The 26,577-nt window shown below is 43.6% G+C and overlaps 1 protein-coding gene across 3 annotated transcripts in view; it reads right to left on the bottom strand.

The window, feature by feature from the left end:
• Positions 1 to 26,577, bottom strand: part of LOC147028651 (SH2B adapter protein 2-like) — a 64,787-nt gene that overhangs the window by 11,497 nt on the left and 26,713 nt on the right. For 2 of the 3 annotated variants that reach the window (XM_085879275.1, XM_085879277.1), the window contains exons 2-7: positions 15,965 to 16,999; positions 14,779 to 14,928; positions 14,518 to 14,619; positions 13,411 to 13,502; positions 13,219 to 13,304; positions 11,621 to 11,761 (exon numbers count right to left, since the gene is read on the bottom strand). In XM_085879275.1, coding sequence (XP_085735401.1) covers positions 11,621 to 11,761; positions 13,219 to 13,304; positions 13,411 to 13,502; positions 14,518 to 14,619; positions 14,779 to 14,928; positions 15,965 to 16,993 — 1,600 coding nt within the window. In that variant the 5' untranslated portion in view covers positions 16,994 to 16,999. The remainder of the gene's footprint in view (positions 1 to 11,620; positions 11,762 to 13,218; positions 13,305 to 13,410; positions 13,503 to 14,517; positions 14,620 to 14,778; positions 14,929 to 15,964; positions 17,000 to 26,577) is intronic. The other variant, XM_085879278.1, reaches the window with a different exon arrangement.

Genomic DNA, 26,577 nt, shown 5'->3' with positions numbered 1-26,577 from the left:
GCGGCCACGCCCTTCACTGTTAGAATGCGTCTTCGCAAAAGTCAGCACAAGCATCGACAGCGCGATGGGAAAAGCAGGAGTACCATTCCCGGAGGGATAGAGAAGCATCAACTATACGACGGTGCCGCTGCGAGGATGCGGTGTCGGAGGCCAACAGAAGAACCAAACAACCTCACCCCTAATGTACAGGATGCACGTGGCATGCTATTTTCAACCCTTTTCTGAGTCTGATAAATAATTACATCTATACTTTTTTCAATCCAAATCTCCATCTAATAATTATATCCAATCTTTTCTTTCAATTCCTGACACAGATCAGAGCAGACACTGGCGCAGCTTTTGATAAATAACTGCATGTATGGTAGCTGGTCCGCGCGCACTGTATGCATAGCGCATATCTTCATTTGGGTCTGTGCATGGGGTTACAAAAACATCTTACCATCGGTCTTCTCTCACCACAACGGCCACAAATGTCCACACCACAATGGCCACAACGACAAAGCAAGCACATTGACCAGCGCTAACCGCAGGTCGCCGGGGGTGCCCAGGCGGGCATGCGGGACCGACGCGACCCTTGGCCGGTCGCTGGGGCACGGCCCGGGAGTTAGATGCAGGGCGATTTATATCACGGGGTTCGGAGCGAGACGATTCCGCAGCTCAGCTATGGCGAGCTGGATGTGCAGTGAGGCCGCTTCCGGTCATGGCGGCCGGGTTGTGCGGTGGCCGGGGCCCAATCAGAGCGCCCGATTCGGGTGACGACACATCACTTCGGGGTGATGCCCTGCACCACAGGGTCTATAAAGGACGGGTCTTGAGGCCGTCTGCAGTTCCTGCTCGTCCTGCACTCGCTCTCGACTACGCCTTCTCCACCCACTCGCTGCTGGCTCCACCCAAAGTCCCTCCTTCACGCCTGACGGTCACACCCCATTCTCAAGATCGACGCTTAGCTGCACGAAGCAGGAGACGACACGCCAGCTGTCAGGGAGGTATCGTCCAGCAGAGCATCTCCCCAAAACGTACTGGGTGGTGTGGTCGGTCAATCATGCAAGGTATTGCGAGACCGTTAGCCTCATCTCCTCTCCTTTTTCTTCTCATTAACTCTTCTTCATCGGGATTTGTGTGCGTGTGTGTGTGTGTGTGTGTGTGTGTGTGTGTGTGTATATGTCATGGCGCCTGTCCTCGCTCAAGTTAAGATTGCAGAAGAATTATATCCGGATAATTCTGCTTTGTGTCTGCTTTGGTAAGTTGTTTGTTTTATTGTCGCATCACACTTTTCTTTTTATCTCTACTTATAAACAATAAAAACTATTAATTGTGCCACATATCTTTCCTCACCTGCCTACAATAAATCCTTTTGTAGAAATGTTCCCAGCTCGTTTTCATCTTTTCTTTCATTGATCCAGCATGTTCCGTATCCAAGCCAAGCTGGGACTTTATTCCCAGTGATCTGTTCTTTTCGCCGGGACGTCCTTGGCAGTGTCGCTCGGCTGCATCTGATCCGGTAAAGTGATCCGGTTCGGGCAAGGCGTACCGAGGGCGTGTCCCCTAATTATTTTTTAGGTAACCAGATAAGCTAGATGGAGAACTCCAAGTCATGTGGTTGAGTTATTGGCGTTTACGGTCGGTTAGCGACCCGCCGCATCAGGGAGTTATCCGTGTGCGACGGCCTGCGATTCTGGGGAGTCTGGTGAGAACCCGAGATAGCATAACCCTCTGGTGGTCCTCTCACCCAAACTCTCGGCCCGCAACAAAAACACACACACACACACACACGACCCCTCCCACACTCCTCTAGCCAAAGAAGCCGCATAAAGCAACCCAAGAAGACCTTCACAAGGTAAGTGCTATTCCGTTTCAAACCCTTCCCAGAGTTCAACAGCTAAAAGGATATATATATATATATATATATATATATATATATATATATATATATATATATATATATATATATATATATATATATATATATATATATTGTTGTGGGCCAGGCGTCGGCGGCGAGCACGACCGCTAGGTGGAGCAGTAGAGTCGGCTCCACCGAACACCCGGAATTTAGATTGTGCTCCTCGGCGAACTCCGAAAGGCACGGGTCCCTTACAGGACCGTGAATCGCCAATAATTCGGCCGCGTGGAATAGGGTTGATTGCCAACTTCAATATACCTAAGTATCCATGTGGCAGAGCTACCGGGGAATTCACACCCTTGGCAGGCCTCGAGCGGAACGAGCCGTTTTCGTGCTCGAACCTGCGTAACCCAAGCGGATGGTTACCAAGACCCGTCGGTCCAAATGCACAATTTGCCGCTTCCCAATTTCCCAACACGCACCATGCTAAGCCAATGAAAGAAACATAGAAACGAGCTGATACATTCAACAATAGGGGTATTTATTTACAACTAGTACGGGCCCGTAGGGGCGGGCCCATAGGTGCGTGCCCGTAGGTGCGTGCCAGTATGTGCAGCCTCCCTCTCTCAAACCTCGAAAAAGCACATCCGCAGGTCCCCAACAATATTCCTGGCAAGTTTCAATCGTGCAAAAGAAATAATAATAAATAAATAAACATTAATTGTGATGTCATTCGTGACGTCATAGCACCATGTCCTGTCATTGGTCGACAGATAAATGGCCGTAACTTGGGAACCGCTCGTCCGATTAATATCAAACCTTGAAAAGGCACATCCGCGGGGCCCCGGCAATATTCCTGGCAAGTTTCAATCAGATCGGACCGTCAATCGTGCAAAAAAATAAATAAACATTAATTGTGATGTCATTTGTGACGTCATAGGACCGTGTCTCGTCATTGGTCGACAGATAAATGGCCGTAACTTGGGAACCGCTCGTCCGATTAATATCAAACCTTGAAAAGGCACATCCGCGGAGCCCCGGCAATATTCCTGGCAAGTTTCAATCAGATCTGACCATCGATCGTGCAAAAAAATAAATTAATAAACATTGTGACGTTGTTCGTGACGTCATAGGACCGTGTCTTGTCATTGGTCGACAGATAAATGGCCGTAACTTGGGAACCGCTCGTCCGATAGATATCAAACCCCGAAAAGGCACATCCGCGGGTCCCCGGCAATATTCCTGGCAAGTTTCAATGAGATCGGACCGGCGGTCGTCGAGAAACTGTGGTCGCAGACAGACAAACAGACAGACAGACAGACAGACACACAGAGATTGCTGGAATTATAGATAGATAGGCAGGGAGGGGAACACAGAAGAGCAGAGTTAACCGACTATATTCCAATGCAATGTACAATTATCATAAACACTTAAACAGTTTTACTTATAGGACGGCGCCACATACACACACACTCAAAAGAAATAGGACCCAATTGGTCTTTATTCGACCCTTACAGCCAAGGGGATAGTCCAGCTGGGGGTCAGAGGTCTGTTGGGGTACCTGACCGAGTTCGTGAGACTTGGCCCGCGACTGCACGTGTGGGACCCGTGGTCGGTGGGAGCTTGGATTGTGGATAGTGAATCCAGGGTCGCTCCTTGTAGGAGGCCAACGGAGACTCCAGGCCTGAGAGCTCCAGCAATGACAACATCACACCCAAACTGCCTTCCAAGAACTACTCCCTCCAAAGAACTTCAGAGAACTCTTAAGAATTCCCAAGGACACGCAAGGACTCTCTGAAGTCTGAACTCTCCGAACTCGAACGACCACAAGAAACTCTCCACACACACTCACTGAGGGTCGCGTCATCCTTTATCGACCGCTCTGAGCGGGGCGGGGCCTTGGTGGAGCTCACGCGCTGATCGCCCTGATTGGACAGGGACCTCCATGGATCAGCCGTTTTTGGGCGGGGTTATGGCCGAGCCGGGAAAACCCCGCCCCTCTACGCGTGTCTGTACCCCTCTTGCTAGAGAAACAACAATTCTGCCTCGTGGCGTTGGAATGCAGACCAATTCGAGGAAGTCGAATCAGGCACGCGAGGACCTCGCCTCATATGCAACGGCCACGAGGCGAGGGCGCAAGTGCTGAAAGACTCTGTGGCCGCAAGTGGAGGGGATCTGGAGATTTAAATAACCCAACTATAAAAATAACTCCGCAGTGCACACACACTTAATTCCCATTAGACACAGGGGATGGATTCTAACTAGAAACATACTGATATAACTGATCTACGGGGACCTGTCTGTTGTGTGCTCATGTCTGCCTGAGTCGTAACGATAAATCAATATATATATATATATATATATATATATATATATATATATATATATATATATATATATATATACACATATACATATACATATAAGGCGCTGCGAGGAGGAGTGATGTAAGGGACACATCGGCCATTTTGCAGTTAATGCCATATAGCACTATTTTAACCCTTACCCTATCATCATCATATCATTAAAAAATGTCACTTACATCACTCCTCCTCACGGGGCCTCATATATATATATATATATATATATATATATATATATATATATATATATATATATATATATATATATATATATATATATATATATATATATATATATATATATATATATATATATATATATATCTTCTTCTTTTGGCTGCTCCCGTTAGGGGTCGCCACAGCGGATCATCCGTATGATCCGCATAGTGATTTGGCACATGTTTTATGCCGGATGCCCTTCCTGACGCAACCCTGGTCGCCTCTTACGACACAGGGATATGGTACACCTATTTTAACCGGGGTATACACCGGCCCAGTATACTGGTACTCATTTTGCCGACCTCGGAAGGATGACAGGCTGAGTCAACCCCCTGGTGTATTAATTCAGTGGCCCAACGGGGCTTGAACTCAGGACCTTTTGGATCCCAAGCCGCTGCCCGAACCACTGCGCCAACACCAGGCTATATATATATATATATATATATATATATATATATACATATATATACATATACATATATATATATATATATATATATATATATATATATACATACATATACACATATACACACATATATATATATATATATATATATATTTTTTTATTTTTTTATTTTTTTTTTTTGTATACCTTGGTCGAGGCTCGTATGAGAGCTAACACACAACTCACAGCAAGGAGGCATGAGACAAGAGGGGTGGGAGTGGAAGGGACAAAACATTGGGGAACAGACACAGGTGAACTGTGGAAGGGAGAGGGATGGGGATGGGACGGGGAACATGGCGACGCGAAGATGGGCATTACAGGGTCTTTCAGGAAGGAAAGCAGCACAAGTGAAGGAAGTGAGCCTGGGTGGATTATCGGGGGTAGAAAAGCTCCAGGATTTGGATGGGGGAAGATAAGAGGTGGTGAACAGCTGTTTTGAAAGCCTGGAGGGAAGAATGGGAAAGAATAGAGTGAGGAAGTTTATTCCAAAGGCGGGAAAAAGAGGAATGAAAGAGTGAAGATGAGCAGTGATTCGTGATTTTGGTAGTTTTACCAGAAGGGGGTTGTTGGCGGACCTTGAGCGCCCTGTGGAAATGTGGTTGGGACAAATCGCAGAGAGAGCAGGGGGGCAAGGCTGGAGAGGAGTCGGTAGAAGACAGAAAGACCACCGACCAACCTGCGGTGATTGAGTGAGAGGCCCAAAGACTCAGCTTCATTGCGGGAGATGCTAATGATCTTAAAGCCCTGGTTTCGACAGCGTGAAGTCGAGAAAGGTGGGAGGCAGGAGCACCAGCCCAGAGGGGAGAGCAGTACTCCATCAGGCTACGGACAAAAGCTTTGTAAGTAGTCAGGAGCTCAAGAGGGCCGAGGAAGGACTTTGCACGACGGAGGATTCCCAGTCGGCGACTGGCTTTGAGGCAAGGTTGGAAATGTGACTTTCCCAGGAAAGGTCATGGCAGATAGTGAGACCCAGAAGCTTGAAAGAAAAGACTTCTTCCAGAGGATTGTTGAGAAAGTGGATGGGGGGGTTTTGTAAACGGTCCTTTCGAAGAGACATAGTGAGAGTGTGAGATTTGTCTGATTGAAAGACATGTTCCACGTGTTGGACCAGTTTGTGATTTTATCCAGATCTGCAGTGAGCGAAGAAGCTGCTGCTTGCCGGTCTGAGGGATGACAGATGGTACGGCAGAGGGTGGAGTCGTCGGCAAAGAGAAATAGAGGATTTTCCAGAGAGTCCGAGAGATCATTGATGAAAACCAGAAAAAGAACAGGGCCCAGAACGCTACCTTGAGGAACTCCAGCCTGCACAGGAAGAGGGGATGAAAGAACTCCATTTAGGGCCACACGTTGACTGCGACAGGAGAGGAAGTCTGCGAGCCATGAGTGGAGATGGCCTTGAATACCATGGGAAGAGAGTTTGGTGAGTAGGGCAGGGTGCCAGACTGTGTCAAAAGCACGTGATATGTCCAGGGACATGCTCGGATTTCCTGTCTGGCATTGAGGACCTCCATCCATTGATGGGAGAGCAGTAGCAGCATATCCAGGGTAGAGTGACCTGGTCTGAAACCAAATTGATGATTGGAAATCAAGCCATTGGAGAAGAGGAAGGATTTTCATGTCTGAAGCAATGATGGATTCCATAACCTTGCTGATGATTGGGAGAAGGCTGATTGGTCTGTAGTTACAGGGATCTGTTTTTGCACCTTTTTTATGCAGGGCAGTGATGTTAGCAGATTTCCAAGCAGATGGCAGATGACCTTGGGAAAATGAGAGGGTGAATAGAACAGAGAGAGGGTGAGCAAGAGCAGAAGAGCAGGCTTTGAGGACACGTGGGCTGGGATGCCGGCTGGACCGGGTTGCAGAATCTGACTCGAGGTTTGAAAGCAAGCTCTCCACCTTGTCAGGAGAAAAGGATACAGAGTCCAGGGACAGTTGGGTGCGACTGGGTAAAGTGGGTAGAGATAGTGATGGGTTTAGGACACAAGATTTAGCTGCAAACACCGAGTTTAGACATTCAGCTTTATCACGTGTGGAATCAGCAGTGCGGCCATTTGAGGTAAGGGAGGGGATGGAGGGGGAACATACACCAGAAACAGATTTGATTAAACGCCACCAGGATTTTGAGGAGGGAGAGATGTTTGAGAGTTCAGACTTGAGATGAGAAAGATGTTGTTTTCTGGCTCTCCTGAGGGTAGATACACACTTGTTCCGAGCTTTGTGGAAAGAACTGAGATTGTCCTCAGTTGGGTTTGCTTTCCATGAGGCAAAGGCAAGTTGTTTCAGGACAACTGCCTCACCACAAGCTTCAGTAAACCAAGGGCGGGAGGAAGGGTAAGACAACTGAACATGAGAGGGGATAAATCTGTGCATGAGGGAGAGCAAGTTTCTTTGAAAGAATTCCCAGGATGAGTTGATGTTTGAGAAAGTAGTGATAGGAGACCAGTCTGTAAGTTTGATGGCTGCTCGGAGACCCTGCCAGTCGGCTTGAGTGAAATGCCAGACTCGACGGCGGTGAGGTGGTTCTCTGATGACAGCCAGAGAGATGTCCACTTTAACAAGGACGTGGTCAGAAGAACCAATTGGAGCGAAGGAAGAGCAGCAGATATTGTCAGGGAAATTTGTCAAAATCAGATCCAGAAGAGATGGAGTACCATTGGTTGAGATCCGGGTCGGGAAGTTGACCGATTGAGTCAGTCCCAATGAGTCAGAGAAAGCTTTTGCTGATGTCCCATGGCAGGTGAGAGAGGTACCCACACCTAGCCAACTGGCGTGATGACAATTGAAGTCGCCACATAAGAGGAAGAGAGAGTTTGGATGAGAAGATAGAAGATGGTCCATGTTTTCGGAGAGTGAGGTGTAGATGGAGTCATCACTGTTCGGTGGACGGTACAGTACACATATAAACATGAGGTGGGAGTGGAGGAAGCCGAAGCCAGAGGTATTCCTGGGGGTGTGGGGAGTGAGAGCAGTGCAGGGAGAGTGAGGAATAGAGTCTTTGATGAAGAGAGCAACACCTCCACCAGGACGAGGCTCAGGTCTGTCATACCGTAAGAGGGAGTAACCAGGGAGTGATACTTGGGAGTCAGACACGTCTTGGGAGAGGAAAGTTTCTGTTAGGCAGATGATGTCTGGTTTGTCAGTGGCAACCTGTATGGAAAGATCTGAAGGTTTTGAGCGAAGGCCCCGGATATTTGAGGTCCACACTTTTAATGAAGAGGTAGGGGAGGAGGCTTTGGGTGCAGGAGGTGGAGGGGCGGGGGAGGGTAGGACGAGGGACGAGGGGGGAGGTAAGGAGGGTTGCTGAAGGAGTGTGGGGTATTGCAGAATAGCGAGGGGAGGGGGCCGAATGAGGAGGAGAAAAGGCTCTGTGGTGCTGGGAGAGAGGGGGACAAGAGACAAGGAAGATGGCAGTTGAGGATTTGAGGAGGTGGAGTGAAGAGATGGAGGTGAGAGGGCAGTGGAGGAGGCAGGTTGGTGGATGAGAGGGGGGCAACTTAGAGAAGGAAGAGTGAGGGGGATGAAAGGTGGGAGAAAGGTGAGGGGGGAATTTTTGAAAGAGGTGAGAGGGAGGCTTGGAGGAGAAGAGTGGGATGGTTGCTTTGAGAGTGAGAGTGAGGGGTGAGGGGGGTGAGTTGGCACTGAAGTTGGAAAAAAAGAATGGTTGATGGAAAGCGAGCATCCATGGCAAACTGTGGTTTTTAAAAGTTTTAGGTCAGAGATGCGATTTAACACAATTCTTGATGGATGCAATGAAGGCTAATTCAGAGCATGGAGAGAAGAAGCGCTGTAATAGTTGGATTTTTTAGGCAAGGAATGAAGGAGAGGTCGAAATGAGAGCAGTCTGTTAAAATAGCAGAAGAGAAGTGCATTGTGAAACAGTAAAGAGTACCACATGTGTGAGAGAGGAAGATGAAGCATTATAAGATCGTTTTTGTTGTTAATATTAATGTATGAGAGAGTTCAACAGATTAGGTCATGGAAGTGTAAAAAAAAAAGAAATCGAGGAAGACGAGGAGGAAGTTAAGAGGAAGAAGAAGTAGCAGAATCGGGAGAAGGTGAGCGTGTTGTTGTTGTTGTTGGGTATTTTTTTTTTTTTTTTTTTTTTTTTGTTTTTTTTGTTTTTGAGATAAGAAAGAGATTAGTTGGGAGAATGGGGGATGTTTGGAAAGTGGGAAGGATGAAAATTGAAGGTAATGGGGAGGATAGAAATTGAAGGTAATGGGGAGAAAAAACAAACAAAAAAAAACGATCGAACACCGAGTGGAACCGGTAGGCCTCAAACCTAGGACTAGGCCTCAAACACCAAGTAAGAACGTCGACATAAATACTCACAAAATAGCACGATTTTTGAAACAAAACCGAACTAGGAACACACATTAACATGTAGGTGAGAAAATTAAACAGTTAAAACGGGACAAATAACAACCGGAACTTAACTTTGAGAATGTCAGCAGGGAGCCCCGAAGGAGACCTCTTGCCGCTCAAAACCGGAACCGGAAGCGATGATATATATATATATATATATATACATATATATACATATACATATATACACATACAGTGGGAAGAACAAGTATTTGAGACTGCCGATTTTGCAGGTTTTCCCACTTACAAAGCACATAGAGGTCTGTAATTTTTATCATAGGTACACTTCAACTGTGAAAGACGGAATCTAAAACAAAAATCCTGAAAAATCACATTGTATGATTTTTAAATAATTAATTTGCATTTTATTGCATGAAATAAGTATTTGATCACCTACCAACCAGTAAGAATTCCGGCTCTCACAGACCTGTTAGTTTTGTCTTTAAGAAGCCCTCCCATTCTCCACTCATTACCTGTATTAACTGCACCTGTTTGAATTCGTTATCTGCATAAAAGACAGCTGTCCACACTCACTCAATCAGACTCCAACCTCTCCACAATGGGCAAGACCAGAGAGCTGTCTAAGGACATCAGGGACAAAATTGTAGACTTGCACAAGGCTGGGATGGGCTCCAGGACAATAGGCAAGCAGCTTGGTGAGAAGGCAACAACTGTTGGCACAATTATTAGAAAATGGAAGAAGTTCAAGATAACAGTCAATCTCCTTCGGTCTGGGGCTCCATGCAATATCTCACCTCGTGGAGCCTCAATGATCATGAGAAAGGTGAGGGATCAGCCCAGAACTACACGGCAGGACCTGGTCAATGACCTGAAGAGAGCTGGGACCACAGTGTCAAAGAAAACCAGAAGTAACACACTATGCCGTCATGGATTAAAATCCTACAGCGCACGCAAGGTCACTTTGCTCAAGCCAGCGCATGTCCAGGCCCGCCTGAAGTTTGCCAATGACCATCTGGATGATCCAGAGGAGGAATGGGAGAAGGTCATGTGGCCTGATGAGACTAAAATAGAGCTTTTTGGTTTAAACTCCATTTGCCATGTTTGGAGGAAGAAGAAGGATGAGTACAACCCCAAGAACACCATCCCAACCGTGAAGCATGGAGGTGGAAACATCATTCTTTGGGGATGCTTTTCTGCAAAGGGGACAGGACGACTGCACCGTATTGAGAGGAGGATGGATGGGGCCAAGTATCGCGAGATCTTGGCCAACAACCTCCTTCCCTCAACAAGAGCATTGAAGATGGGGCGTGGCTGGGTTTTCCAGCATGACAACGACCCGAAACACACAGCCAGGGCAACTAAGGAGTGGCTCCGTAAGAAGCATCTCAAGGTCCTGGAGTGGCCAAGGCAGTCTCCAGACCTGAACCCAATAGAAAATCTCTGGAGGGAGCTGAAAGTCTGTGTTGCCCAGCGACAGCCCCGAAACCTGAAGGATCTGGAGAAGATCTGTATGGAGGAGTGGGCCAAAATCCCTGCTGCAGTCTGTGCAAACCTGGTTCAGAACTTCAGGAAACGTCTGATCTCTGTAATTGCAAACAAAGGTTTCTGTACCAAATATTAAGTTCTGTTTTATATCAAATCAAATATCAAATACTTATTTCATGCAATAAAATGCAAATTAATTATTTTAAAATCATACAATGTGATTTTCTGGATTTTTTGTTTTAGATTCCGTCTTTCACAAGTGAAGTGTACCTATGATAAAAATTACAGACCTCTACGTGCTTTGTAAGTGGGAAAACCTGCAAAATCGTCAGTGTATCAAATACTTGTTCTCCCCACTGTATATATGTATGTGTATATATATATATATATATATATATATATATATATATATATATATATATATATATATATATATATATATATATATATATATATATATATATATATATATATATATATATGCAACGCCTTGCAATTGCAATGGCGCAATATGTGTGTATATATATATATGTATATATATATATATATATATATATATATATATATATATATATATATATATATATATATATATATATATATATATATATATATATATATATATATATATATATACACACACATATTGCTCCGTTGCAAGGAACTTCAACACAAGAGGCCATTCGGCCCATCAAATCAAAGCCTGCGTGACAATTGCTAACTTATGGTTGTCCGTGCTCTATCCGACTTTCATGCTCAGAGTCAAGCAAGGTTACCCACATACCATTTTAGAAATCTTTGGTACAACTACGGCCGGGGATCAAAATACTGACCTCCCAGACCGAGAACGGATGCTCCAACCATTATGCCCCCCAGTGAAACTATTAGACTTTTATTGTGTTTGTTTTTATATATATATATAAAAAAAAAAATCACCAGTTGTTGCATCCACAGGCAACTGAAATGGTCTTGTTCTGCTGGAAAGGTTATCTCCAAGGCTGGTAGGTGGTGGAAGGAGCTCCGAGGATCCAAATGAATCAGGTAGCGGAGGAAGATTGGCTAAACTCTCAGGATCACCTATAACACAACGGAAGCCTTTCATGGTGGAGAAGAACACAAACATAATGTAGTGAAGATTAAAACAGGGACAAAACTGAAACTAGAAAGCATCTCAAAATGCAAAGGCCCGTCCACGTCTGTTTGTAATCAAACTAAACAACAAAAACAACAGATAAAAAAAAAATAAAGAAAAGAAACAAAGCAGTAAATTTTATTGATTAGCGTTCTCCATACTAACAGCGTAGCAGCCCTATGGGCAATCTTATTCTAAATGTGCAATACATCCTTCCGACATACTATATTTGTGCGGTGTATCAGAAACAGACCGCTTCCTTGATCCCCTCCAAAAAATAGAAATAACCCAATTATGTACAAGAAGCAAAACCATGCCTACTGCTAATGTGCATAAATATAATACATTGTGGTTATATAGCTCAGATAATAAGCCTGGTGTTGGCTTGGGATCCTAGGGTCCCGAGTTCAAGCCCCGTTGGGCCGCTGAATTAATACACCAGGAGGTTGACTCAGCCTGTCATCCTTCCGAGATCGGCAAAATGAGTACCAGTGCACTGGTAAGGGGGACATTGCATCATAGCCGCGTCCCAACCAATGATGCAACCAGCAGCCACAGGCTACACTCAATAGAGAGAGAGAGCTCAGATAATTTCAATTGAACTGGCCGGTAGGCTGCCACCAAACAGCGCGAAACCCAGAAGACCTAAAGCCTGAGGCTAATGCGTACTATTGCCTTCACAAGTCCTATGATGCCTTTCTGCTCTAACTCTTCGATATGTGATGATACTTTTAACAGTCGCTTGTGTATTTTTACACTGAACAGAAAACTTTTAGGGAGGGCATGGCGATTATGAATATGACACTTCCGAAGATGTCTTGGGCTTACCAAAATGGTGGGCATATTTTTCTTTTTTTCAGGTTACAATTGAGGGTGGCGTCAGGCCAGCTGTCCAACAATGAGTTTGTAGTGGACATACATTCATACAAACACTTGCTCCATTATATATATCGATGAACTCATAAAAAGGCTAGGTTGAAAACTTGATGACAAAAATCTCAAATGGTAAGAAAGATATGGAGACACACACTGAAGTTCAAATGGTAAATAAATAAAGAAACACAGAAGCGATTCCAAAACCCAGGCATCTCGCACTGCGCAGCAGCGGGTGGGCTGATAAGGCTCATTTCTACTACTGTGACTTTGCCCTTTGACATTTTGACACAATTATTAGTCTTCTCCATATTCTCATAATAAGGGTTTGTTCAAAAGTTGATGATATAAGCTCAAATGGTAAAAAAAAAAGTTATGCCCTTGACTGACGGACGTACGCACGCGATTGCAAAACAGTCTTTCACTGCATGAGCAGATGGGCCAGTATCTTGATTTGGGATGTGGATTTTGGATTCATAAAGTAGCAACTTTCCTGCTCCAACTCCATCAAAACAATCACTGAACATACCCAGTCCAGGAGTGCCTGCAGACATCATGAAGTCTTGGTTGGACATTCCATCATCTCGCCAGCTTCTATCACGATCTTCATACAAACTAAGTGAGGGCGAGATGGAGCAAAATGAAATGAATAAAAGCTTCATCAGCATCTACCTCTCACTTATTGTCCTGTACAGTCCAATTTATTAGTCCATTCTCTCACCCAAGTCTGGTGGCATCCAAAAGTTTCTCCAACCAAGTCAATCCTTGGGCTGGATCAGCAGCTTCCATTATGTACTCAATGGAGTCTGTTACCTAGACGGTAGAGAACACTCAAAGGGGGGTGGGAGTCTATAAAAAGTAAGAATGACTTCGAGACCAATCCAATTAAAATTTGTGTAGTCATAGCAGCAGAACACCGCACATTGGGTGGAGCTTTCTTTGAAGATAAATTAATCTGACAGTTAAAACATTTGAGCAAATTATTTATTTTGCCAATTTTTTTCTTCAAAATAACACATTGCTTTAGTTTTGAAAAAGGTTCTGTGAGGGTGCCTTCATATTTACAGGTCTAGAGTGGTATCTTAGCAGCGGTATTTTGCTAACTGTTTGCTGATCACCTACAGCCCAGATAACGTCGCTGATCAGTCGTTCACCTGCAGCCCAGCTAAGACACCTGTGTTCTGATTACCACCAAGTGCTTGATGTTTATTCACAGACAAACAAAACAAAAAAGAAGCAAAAAACATTTTCTTGGTACCAAGTGCTGTTTTCTCATAAACTCGAAGCACCCACTCCCGTTGGGAGCGGCCAGAGGTGGGGTTTATGTTATTATCCTTATTCAAATGTGTAATTCAAAATTCCTTTTGCTGCCCGATTCAAAACCCCTCACTGCACTGGAAAACTTGAGGACAAGAACTCTGTACTATAAAGGACGGGGACTTTTAATACCCTCTCCCACCTGGAGTGGCACCACACGATACAAATTTACATAAATAATTTATGTCCCCCTCCTCGCCCCCCCCCCCCCAAGACCACCGGCATAGATAAAACAGCCTTATGCACCAATTGGGGTCATGCTGATCCCATGTAGCAAATCTGGATGTAAAAGGCCCAGAACTGTAGGAGTAGCGCGACAAACAAACACACACCGATCCATGAATTATCGTAAGGACTGCACGAGAGGGTGGTCATGGTTACTTCCCATTCATTGGTTCGACAGACTCGAGGGGTTTTGTTGGTGTGCAAGGTCTTCATGCTCATAGACGAGAAAGGTGGCAGAGAGCAAAAAGGCAATTCCCCATACTTCAAAAAAAAAAAAAGTGCTTACCTTCAACACAACAGCACGAGTGTGTTCAGGAAGTTCTGTTACTGTTGCCTGTCTCACTTCAGTCACCGTCTCACATGGAATGCTCAGTTTAGGATACCCAGTCTGCATAGAGCACACAGCTCAGTGCTATGATTATAAAGCAGACCACCCCATTTCTCAGAAAAACCAAACATGTGCCAGGCTGTAGATGGCGCATGATCAAACACCAAAAATGGAGACAAATTTAAGAAGAAAAAAAAATTAAAAATAAGGACAAGGCACCTTTGCTGGTACATGGAAGTCCAGACAGAAGGATTGTCCATTTCTGCGCAGTGCAGCGATATAGCGCTGCCAGTGTAATCGGCCGGGAGAACTCGCTTTATCTGCTCTGGCCAAATTCACAGTGCTCTCGTACACCACACACACTGCCTGCTAGAAACATAAGAAACATGGAAATCTCTTGAAAGTCATACATGTTCTTTTACTTTAACATAATCTGCCTCTGGACAATTATTTGTTTTTTTATTGATACAATGACACAAACCTCTTATTGGAGAAAGAGTTTAATTTTTTTTTTTTAATGCCGCAGTTTTGAATAAAAATACTGTCTACCCTGACATCAGGAAGTGACATCAATGCCGGTCAAACAATTATGGGTAAACCCAAGATGGTGGCCAACATAACCATGGGTAGTGTGGAAAGGAGCTGCATCATCAAGTTCCTTGTGAAGGAGAACATCAAACCAACTTCAAATGATAGGAGACTATCGGCACAATTTGGTGAACCACAACTTTCACGTTGTGCTGTGTTTAAATGGCGAGAGGTTAAAAATAAAATGGCCGATAAATGGCGAGCGATCTTGAGCACTCACATGAAACCGATTACTGTCAAAACATTTAACCCAAGTCTGATTCTCTGAAATTCAGGAAGATTTCGAGGTCATTGTTGGAATTGTGGAAACAATCATTCACTATCACTTGAAATTCGAAAAGGCTAGTGCATGGTGGGTACTAACAAAGTTCAGAAAATCTGAAAGATTTCTACGCAAATGATGAAGGTTGTTGTTTCGTTTGTAACCTGTGGCTGCTGGTTGCATCATTTTCTGGAAGCGCGGCTGTGCCACTAATGCAGTGCCCCGGTCACCAGGAAGCTGGTACTCATTTTTCCGACCTCAGAAGGATGACAGGCCGAGTCAACCAACCTGGTGTTATTTCAACGGTAAACAGGGGATCAAACTCAAGAACCTGTCTTAAGCCAGCCACCCTAACTATGAGGCCAACACCAGGCTTAATCATGAAGATGCTACAATCTCAGTGAGACAAGTGCGAACATTGTAGGAGGGGAATACCTAAAGAAATTGGTGATATGTCATCAACCTCCCTGAGCCGTTTGATTTTCTATAATAAAAAGTCCATGTCAACCTTGAACAAATCATATAAACACGTTAGCTGTCCATTACATTGCTTACCTCTGCACCAGGCAACATCGGCAGTTGCAGGTCTACTGAATGAGAGCGACCTGTGAGCTGCAGCTGCTCAAATCTACGACTCCAAGAGTCAGAACTCGTTCGCTCTCCGATACTGCTAGCCCCATTCCCACCAGTACCAGTCACTCCACTTCCCAGGGAATCAGAGGAACTTTTCCGACGAAGCAGACCTCGCATACTGCGACCCACATTGCGAAGCGAAAAACGCTTGAGTAACCTGTGTCCTTCTCCTTGTCGACTTCGCACCATTGTTGTACCAGCTTTGGTTATCTCTGGTCTCACATCAAGCACATCATCAGTGCTGTGAGCTTTTGGAACAGTACGAGAACGGGGACAGAGATTGGTTAACCTGGCAAGTGGTGGCCTCTCTGCCACACATGTGAAATCAGCTGAAACAGGACGAACAGTGCGTTCGTGCGTCACTTTCCCACAAGGAGCGTACATGTCCCACTCCAAAGTATGCATCCTTCCACTCCAGGGACTCATGTCGGACTCAATAGGGGCATCCGGTGATGCTACAGAGCTTCTACCAACATTGGCAAAATCTTCATTGCCATCATTATTGTTGCGACATTGTAAGCTTCTAGCATGACCAAGTTCATGAGTAAAGTGCCGAAGGAAGGCCTGCGTAAAGTGATTGGAAAGAGACAGCTGTGCAAGTGGGCCAAAAGGCTGTCCTTTCACACCATGATCCTGCAATGGCAGCTCTTTTTCAGCAAAAACACACACTTGTTGAGCAAAGTTGGCAGCAGCTGAGCGAGCATGCCTTTCACAGAATAGTCGCCATGCCACACTATCCCCCGCACTCCAGTTGGGCTTTTCATCACCTCCGGTTGGCTGGCGCGGGGGTGGTGAATAAAGGAGCTGGGCAGGTGGAGCCGGGTCAGGTCGCAAAGGTGTGGAGATGGGGTTAAAGGGTGGCGCAAGCGTTGCAGATGGTGGAGTCACCGGACAGATGCGATTTGTCGTGTTTTCTTCCGGGCTGCCATTCATGGTTGCTTCTTGAACCATTGGGCACTGAATGTAAAAACAAAAAAAGAAAATGAAGAAGAAGAAGTCATAGTTGATTTAAAAAAAAAGACATCACAGCATTTAAACTTCCCTTGTTGACAAAGCAATTTAATTAAGTTGCAACATGACCAATATGGATCACTTTACAGAGAAGTAAAGGCATGTACATCAACATGATTAAAACTGAAAAAAAAAAATCTGAATAATAATGATAATATAAATAATAAAATAAAAAAACAATCGTATCTTGCCAAAAGGTGACCACGTGTGACTTATTTAAGGTCACACTGAGGTGAACAGAGCTGCTATCTACCAGGAGCGACTCCTTGAGGAATATCTGCCTACGAGAGATTCCGATGAGAATCGTTTTACAGAGTAACTATGAAAAATATGCTTTTGCCTCATAACGTCACCAAATGACGTTATAATATCTCAAGCTTGACAAATCTAGAAAGCACTCATCGAGGTGTTCAATTTGAGGTACTACACGATATGGTTCCTAAAACTTGAAAATTTGACCTTGGGGTCAAATATGTTTGACCTGAGGCGCTAACCATGAAGGTCAAGGCCAATCGCCACCAAAAATTAATCAGCTGAGCGCCAGACCATGAACTATATTCCCATGAAGTTTGAAGACGATCCGATCAAAATTACTCAAAAAATAAGGGTTTCGTCGACTCCCCTGATTTGCGACAAAGTGACCTTGACCTTTGACCTTCAAAATTTTATGCGCTGAAAGGGACCTCTATAGGCCTCCGATATGCGAAGTTACAAAAATTTCCAATGATAACTGTGCTCTGCAGAGTGATTTATATGTGATTAAAAAAAAACAAAAAAAAAAAACATGAAGCTCAAGGCCAATCGCAACCAAAAATTAAATCAGCTGAGCGCCAGACCATGAACTATATTCCCATGAAGTTTGAAGACGATCCGATCAAAAAATAAGGGTTTCGTCGACTCCCCTGATTTGTGACAAAGTGACGTTGACCTTTGACCTTGACCTTCAAAATTGTGCACTGAAAGGAACCTCGATAGGCCTCTGATATGCGAAGTTACAAAAATTTCCAATGATAACTGTGCTCTGCAGAATTTTTTATACATGATTACAGACAAACAAAAAAATTTTTTATAAAAAAACAAAAAAAAAAAACATACAAGCTGACTAACATATCTTGCAAAAACTTCGTTTAGGCAAGATAATAATAAAAAAACAATCGTATCTTGCCAAAAGGTGACCACGTGTGACTTCTTTAAGGTCACACTGAGGTGAACAGAGCTGCTATCCACCAGGAGCGACTCCTTGAGGAATATCTGCCTACGAGAGATTCCGATGAGAATCGTTTTACAGAGTAACCATGAAAAATATGCTTTTGCCTCATAACCTCACCAAATGATGTCATAATGTCTCAAGCTTGACATATCCAGAAAGCACTCATCGAGGTGTTCAATTTGAGGTACTACACGATATGGTTCCTAAAACTTGAAAATTTGATCTTGGGGTCAAATATGTTTGACCTGAGGCGCTAACCATGAAGGTCAAGGCCAATCGCCACCAAAAATTAAATCAGCTGAGCGCCAGACCATGAACTATATTCCCATGAAGTTTGAAGATGATCCGATCAAAATTACTCAAAAAATAAGGGTTTCGTCGACTCCCCTGATTTGTGACAAAGTGACGTTGACCTTCAAAATTGTGCAATGAAAAGGACCTCTATAGGCCTCTGATATGCGAAGTTACAAAAATTTCCAATGATAACTGTGCTCTGCAGAATTTTTATACGTGATTAGAGACAAACAAAAAAAAAATTATTAAAAAAAAAAAAAAAACATACAAGGTGACTAACATATCATGCAAAAACTTCGTTTTGGCAAGATAATAATAAAAAACCAATCGTATCTTGCCAAAAGGTGACCACGTGTGACTTCTTTCAGGTCACACTGAGGTGAACAGAGCTGCTATCCACCAGGAGCGACTCCTTGAGGAATATCTGCCTACGAGAGATTCCGATGAGAATCGTTCTCCAGAGTAACCATGAAAAATATGCTTTTGCCTCATAACGTCACCAAATGAAGTCATAATGTCTCAAGCTTGACATATATAGAAAGCACTCATCGAGGTGTTCAATTTGAGATACTACACGATATGGTTCCTAAAACTTGAAAATTTGACCTTGGGGTCAAATATGTTTGACCTGAGGCGCTAACCATGAAGGTCAAGGCCAATCGCCACCAAAAATTAATCAACTGAGCGCCAGACCATGAACTATATTCCCATGAAGTTTGAAGACGATCCGATCAAAATTATTCAAAAAATAAGGGTTTCGTCGACTCCCCTGATTTGCGACAAAGTGACCTTGACCTTTGACCTTGACCTTCAAAATTTTATGTGCTGAAAGGGACCTCTATAGGCCTCTTAAATGCGAAGTTACAAAAATTTCCAATGATAACTGTGCTCTGCGGAGTGATTTATACGTGATTACAGACCAAAAAAAAAACAAACAAACAAAAAAAAAACATATGAAAGTCAATGCCAATCGCCACCAAAAATTAATCAGCTGAGCGCCAGACCATGAACTATATTCCCATGAAGTTTGAAGACGATCCGATCAAAATTACTCAAAAAATAAGGGTTTCGTCGACTCCCCTGATTTGCGACAAAGTGACCTTGACCTTCAAAATGTTGTGCACTGAAAGGGACCTCTATAGGCCTCTGATATGCGAAGTTACAAAAATTTCCAATGATAACTGTGCTCTGCAGAATTTTTTAAAGTGATTACAGACAAACAAACAAAAACAAACAAAAAAAAAAAACAAAAAAAAAACATACAAGCTGACTAACATATCTTGCAAAAACTTCGTTTTGGCAAGATAATAATAATAATAATAATAATAATAATAATAATAATAATAATAAGTTATGAACTCAAATCAAAACTCGACGCAGCCTTCATCCAATTAACGTTTGATTCCAACAACACAAATGACTACTCACTACTCCCTTCTATGGAACAACAGAGGCTGTTCTGTCTCACTCTTCCCTCCAAGGCTTTAATTCAAGCAGGTAGTGCAACACCACTTCGTCATCATCATCCCCCATCATGACCAATGATCTGTATTACCCCCACCCTCCCTAACCCAACCCTCGAACTTGCCGATTTCAGTGTTTCCCCTTCTCTCCCTTTCTTTTCCTGTTCATTTATCCCCTTGCCGGTTGTGCCCAATGTTGCCCCGATACCCCTACTGTATTATGTCAAATCGTACAAATTTTATAAAACTTTAAATCAAGAGGTTTGGGATTTTAAGATGTTAAACACGATTAAGAAAACGATTCAAAGGAATGTGGTAAATTACACTGCAACTTAGGCATATCTTTACTCTAATTCATGGACCGGTGTGTGTATGTGTGCGTGTGTTTTGCATGCTACTCCTCAAAAAGTTCTGGGCAGATTACATCCATATTTGCTACATAGGATCAGCATGACCACAAATGTATAGTGGTGGTTTTTCCTTTACTTGGTGATCGTGGGAGGGGGTTACACAAATTCTCGATGTAAATGTGTATCGTGAAGCGCCACCTCCAGGTGGGGGAGGGTATTACAAGTCTCCACCATTTACAGTGCAATATTCCTGTCCCCATGTTTTCCTGTACAGTGAGGCATTTTGAATGATAAGCAGGAAGTATGTTTTTGCTTCATGCACATAACCCAGATTTTTTGTTGCCTATACAGAGCTGTCAGTTGCCTATACACCACCCAAATAAAGGTATGCGTCAGAAGAACGTGTCGCATGCTTGAAACATGAAACAAATGAGAAAAAATAGCTCCACAAAGCGGGCGTAACCCCTCAGCCCCTTGACGCAAACCAATTTCAAGATGGTGGCCATATTGAAAATCGCAGCACGCCCATTTTCGAAAGGAACCTTCCTTTACTCAACCCCAACATATCCTGCAAAAATGGATTCAATCGGACAAGGCGTTCTCCTCAAAATCGACGGAAACCAATTTCAAGATGGCTGCCATGGAGGCCATATTGAAAATCGCAGCACACCCATTTTCGAAAGGAACCTTCCTCGACTCAACCCCAACACACCCTGCAAAAATGGATTTAATGGGACAAGGCGTTCTCCTCGAAATCGAGGGAAACCAATTTCAAGATGGCTGCCATGAAGGCCAGATTGAAAATCGCAGCGCACCCATTTTCGAAAGGAACCTTCCTCTACTCAACCCCAACATATCCTGCAAAAATGGATTTAATTGGACAAGGCGTTCTCGAAATTGACGGAAACCAAAAGATGACAGACGGACGCCCGCCCGGACGGACAACGCCCAAGACGACAATACCCCTTAGCCAATTCTGGCTGAGGGGTAAAAAACTGAAATTGAGGGAGAGCAAAATAGGAAGAACATTTTCGTCAAGCAGTTTTGATAATACTTTTTTAAGGATTTCGAGCTACACAAAATTGCCTTAATGGGCTTTATTTTAAAACAGATTTTCAGCTCATGGAAGAACAAGGTAACAGAAGAAAGGTAATGCACCAAGAACAATGACACAGGGGTGGAAAATGCACATGCAGAAAGCAAGAGATTGGACGAAGAAGAAGAAAGGAGAGGGAAGGAAACTGTCGTCGTCCATATGCAGCACGTGGTTGCAGGTAAGCATCAGTTCTCGCAGGGATGGGTTTGGTGCATGAGCTTTGGAAACAAACACAGAGTTAAACCATTCAGCCTCATCTCAAGTGGAGTTAGCTGTGAAGCCATTTGAGGTGATGGAGGGGGCGCACACATCACAGGGACTTAACAAGGTGCCTCCAGGACATTTAGGAAGGAAATGGGTTCGAGAGTTCAGCCTTAACATTAACCAGGCGGCATTTCCTGGATCGCTTGAGGATGGACACACAATTGTTAGTTTTGATGTTTCCAGCCATTGCATACGATTGTAAAATTGACGAACGTGATATCTTCCCACATTTTAATGTGTCGCACATGTGCACGTCAAAATGTTTCGATCTTGAATTAAAATAACAGGAAAAAAAACATTACAACTATTTGCTTTCTGTTATCATGGTTTAATAAAGCAATGATAATTTCTCCTCCACCCCACTAACACCCGTCTCCATCCCCACCCCTCAACCCCCACACCCCCCCAACATCAAACAATGCACGTTTTTCACCATACAGAGAACAGTAAGGCCAATTCAACAAAGCATTCAGTGCAATAAATCAAAACAAACACCTGATCCCAACTTTGTCTGACAAACCTCAGTATTTTCACCCTTCAACCCACCTCTCCTCGAATCTTGATCCCTTTCCAAAGGATCAAGTAAAATCAAATGAAACCAGGTGACAACAGACTATTACAATCAACAGCTCAACAGATAAATTGAGTTTGCTGGCAAAATGTACAATTGGTTCTACAGACAGCTGGAGGAGCATCTTAAACAGATGGAGCCAAATTTACGAAAGGCGTTTAAGAGTCAGACGCGTATGGAATCGCGAATCGTGCGTGATCACCAGTTCAAACCGAGTCGCCAATAGCGAAGAGTGATTGTCGATTGCACGATCAAAACCGAATCACAAGCGTTTAAACAACAAACAAACTTTTACATGTTGGTGAGGGCATGTTTAAGAGTGCGTTTAAGGCCTTGAAGAAAGCATTGCATGGCTTATAATTGGTCTTTTACATGGGATGTTTGCTTGAATTAGTGCATGAGGAGGCAGAAGAGGATAGGACTAAGACAGTTCGCCAATGTGCATCGAGAATCTTCGAGGATAGATGCAATCATCTGGAGAAATATGACAACATCAAATTTGTCTGGCGTTAGATGTTAGAAGGAATCATTTTGTTGGTTGCAGAATGTAGTGCAAGATGACCTGGATCAAACTAAGATGAGTAGTAATGCGTTGAATCCTCTCCAACAATTGTCCGTGGTGCTGCGATTATATGCAAGTGCATCATTTTAATCGGATGTCTGGATGTGTGTGGTGTTCCACAGGCTAACTGGCTGCTTCGTCATGCACAGCTAATCGGCTGTTTATCTCCCTTCGTAAATCGCTACTGAGATGTGATTAACTGTACACATACACTACATGGCCAAAAGTATGTGGACACCTGCTCGTCCAACATCTCATTCCAAAATCATGGTCATTAATACGGAGTTGGTCCCCTCTTTGCTGCTATGACAGCTACCACTCTTCTGGGAAGGCTTTCCACGAGATGTTGCAACATTGCTGTGGGGATTTGCTTCCATTCAGCCACAAGAGCATGAGTGAGGTCAGGCACTGATGTTGGGCGATTAGGTCTGGCTCACAGTCGGCATTCCAAATCATCCCAAAGGTGTTCGATGGGGTTGAGGTCAGGGCTCTGTGCAGGCCAGTCAAGTTCTTCCACACCGATCTCAACAAAACATTTCTTCCACTCCAGAGTCTTCCACTCTTCTTCATCACTCCAGAGAACGTGTTTCCACTGCTCCAGAGTCCAATGGCGGTGAGCTTTACACCACTCCAGCCGAAGCTTGGCAATGCGCAATGCGCATGGTGATCTTATGCTTGTGTGCGGCTGTTCGGCCACTCGGAAATCGCTAGTGAGTGTTGCAACCAACAATGGACAATTTTTCCATGCTATACGCTTCAGCACTTGGCGGTCCCATTCTGACAGCTTATGTGGCCTACCAATTTGCGGCTGAGTTGTGGTTACTCCTATACGTTTCCACTTCACAATAACAGCACTTACAGTTGACCAGGGCAGCTCGAGCAGGGCAGAAATGTAACGAACTGAGTTGTTGGAAAGGTGGCTCTCACGGTGCCACATTGAAAGTCACTGGGCTCTTCAGTCCGGCCCATTCTACTGCCAATGTTTGTCTATGGAGATTGCATGGCTGTATGCTTGATTTTATACACTTGTCAGCAATGGGTGTGGCTGAAATAGCTGAATCACTAATTAGAAGGGGTGTCTGCATACTTTTGGCCATGTAGTGAACAACGATGTTTGTGTCACCGTTTGAGGGTTAGGCATGTGTAAGACACTCAAAAAGTGCCTTTCGTAAATTTGACCCCATGGTGTTTACTGCAAGCACAGAATTTCATTATAATGGCCGGTTTATATTTATCATTTCACACAACATTAACATAATTTTCTATCACACAAAAGGTGACTGTGTTTGGGCAGAAAGGAATATTACAAAAGGAAGAAAGAAAATGGGATGGACTGCTGGAAATCAGCAAAGAAAGCTATACATCAATGTCTATGGCACCACAAACAAGGAAGAAAGCAAAAAAATAAAAAAGGAGAAAAACAAAATGTCATAGCCCCCATGGTTTTTGTAATTTTGCTGCATGGAATTAAAGGGCTAGCCCATATTTACAAGATTTATGTGAATGCACAACTGACTTGAGTTGTCATGCGACATAGAAGAACATTTGTGACATATGCCATTTGCCAAGTTTGAACAAAATCGGACCATGCATGTCAGATGAATTGGTTGGGGACACTTAAGTAACAAAATAGCCGCCAGTCAGCCATCTTTATTCTTATCTCGAAAAACAATGACGTGCATATATAAGCCATCATTCGTTATTTGTGTGCTTAGTTTGAACAAGATCAGTAAATGCATGTCCAAGAAATGATCGAGGGAGAGTTCAACACTGGTTTTTTGTTTTGTTTTGTTTCTTCCAACAAAAATGGCCACCAGTCTACCAGTCGGCCGGGCCATCTTTGATCAGATCGTAAAATAAAGTGAGGGATATGTGTATGCCATCACTTACTGTGGTTTTGCCAAGTTTGAACAAAAATCGGACCATGCATGTTCAGGAAATGGTTGGGGACACGTTTAAGTAACAAAATGGCTGCCAGTCAACCATCTTGGACCTGATCTCAAAAAAAAAAGACTTGTTGATGTAAGCAAGCCATCATTCATTATCTGTGTGCCAAGTTTGAACAACATCGGTAAAGGCATGTCTGAGAAATGGTTAAGAACGTGTTTCGCTCTGACACGAGCCTCGACTTCATACACAAAAATAAAAAAAATTATAAACCGCTTTTCTTTACAACTAAAGACCCAGTCACACCTTGACGTTTTAGCCAACGTATGCCGATTTTTGAAAATTTTTTCTAAAACGCTAGCACACGTTGAATACGTTATGGGTAAGTTTTGATAACATTGAGAGCATGCTGAAAAACACTGCCATACGTCGTTGTACGTTGGCTTTAAACGTTGTACTTTTCGGTTGTCCTCAAATTTTTGCATGTTTGAAATTTCACGGCGTATGACTCACACGTTCCGCTACGCTGGCCACAAGTTGTATGCACGGTCTGCGATCGTTGACAGACGTCAACACATGCTACTTGTAAGTTAATAATAAGTTGAGACACGCCGAGGTAATGTTTAGCGTACCCGAAACTTATTTCTAACCTATGATTAACGTGTTGTTGGCACGTTACGCGATCGTTGCCAGACATCGACAGACGTTACTTTTAAGTTACTCATAGGTTGAAAGACGTCGGTATAATGGATCGTCCTTGCGTCAGCGTCCACGGCCACGGCCAGGACACTTATTTGCAGCATTCTTCAAACTTTTCTTCGGCATGACGAGGATGTTCACACTTCGATGTCTATCTTGGCTATGATTCCAATTGTCCATCGGCAGCGTCTATTTAAAATCGTCGAGTTTGAGCGTTTTAACACGTTCAGAAGAAACGCTTCAAATTTCCAAACCCCAGCGTCAAAAAAACAAAGGCGAGGGACAGCAATTTAAATCGTTCATTGTAAACAATGAAAATAGTTGAGTGGTTCCGTTTAAAAGTCGTTGAGTGTAAAAAAAATCCAATTGTTGAGCGCAAGCGTCAACTTTCAATAGTGGAGTTTGAGCGATTTAGCACGTTCAATAGAAACGATTAAAATTTCCGAGCGCCAGCGTCAAAAAACAAAGGTGAGTGACAGCAATTTAAATCGTTCATTGTAAACAATGAAAATAGCTGAGTGGTACCGTTTAAAAGTCGTTGAGTGTAAAAAAAAAAAATCCAATTGTTGAGCGCAAGCGTCTACTTTCAATAGTGGAGATGCAGCCATTTAAATCGTTGAGTGGCAGCCTATGAATAGCAAACCCCACGTCACCGGCAAAGATAAACTGCCACACGATATGGATAAGTTAGGCTATCGTTGGGCATAGTTTGTGAACGCCGGCTACACGATAATTATTCGTTGGTATACCGTATCTACAAGTTATCGAAGCGCTCTATGCACATTATTAGTTCATTGTGCATTTGTCCAACCCGTTATGAATAGACCTAAATCGTAAAAACAAGCCATAGCTCATTGTTGAAAAAGCCCCATAAAAAATTAGCCGCGAAGAACTTCGAACAATGGTGCAAAGATGTCTCCTACCCGTGGACACCTGGACGCAAGGAGGATCCATCATAACCCACACCCTCCCCCTCACACTCACCTACTATTGCCAACATGAACAAACTACTACTAATGCTAATACTAATACTGATACTGCTGACATGGACATTGACTCAAAAACACTGTTGGGTTCCCCTTTTATGAACACCATTTTTATATACCAATTCCCAAAATCGCTGGGAAC

This window comes from Eptatretus burgeri, chromosome 4 (assembly GCF_056783735.1).
Source record: "Eptatretus burgeri isolate ZD-2024b chromosome 4, Ebu_testis_v1, whole genome shotgun sequence".
Classification (NCBI taxonomy): Eukaryota; Metazoa; Chordata; class Myxini; order Myxiniformes; family Myxinidae; genus Eptatretus; species Eptatretus burgeri.
This window is presented reverse-complemented; position numbering and strand designations above follow the sequence as displayed.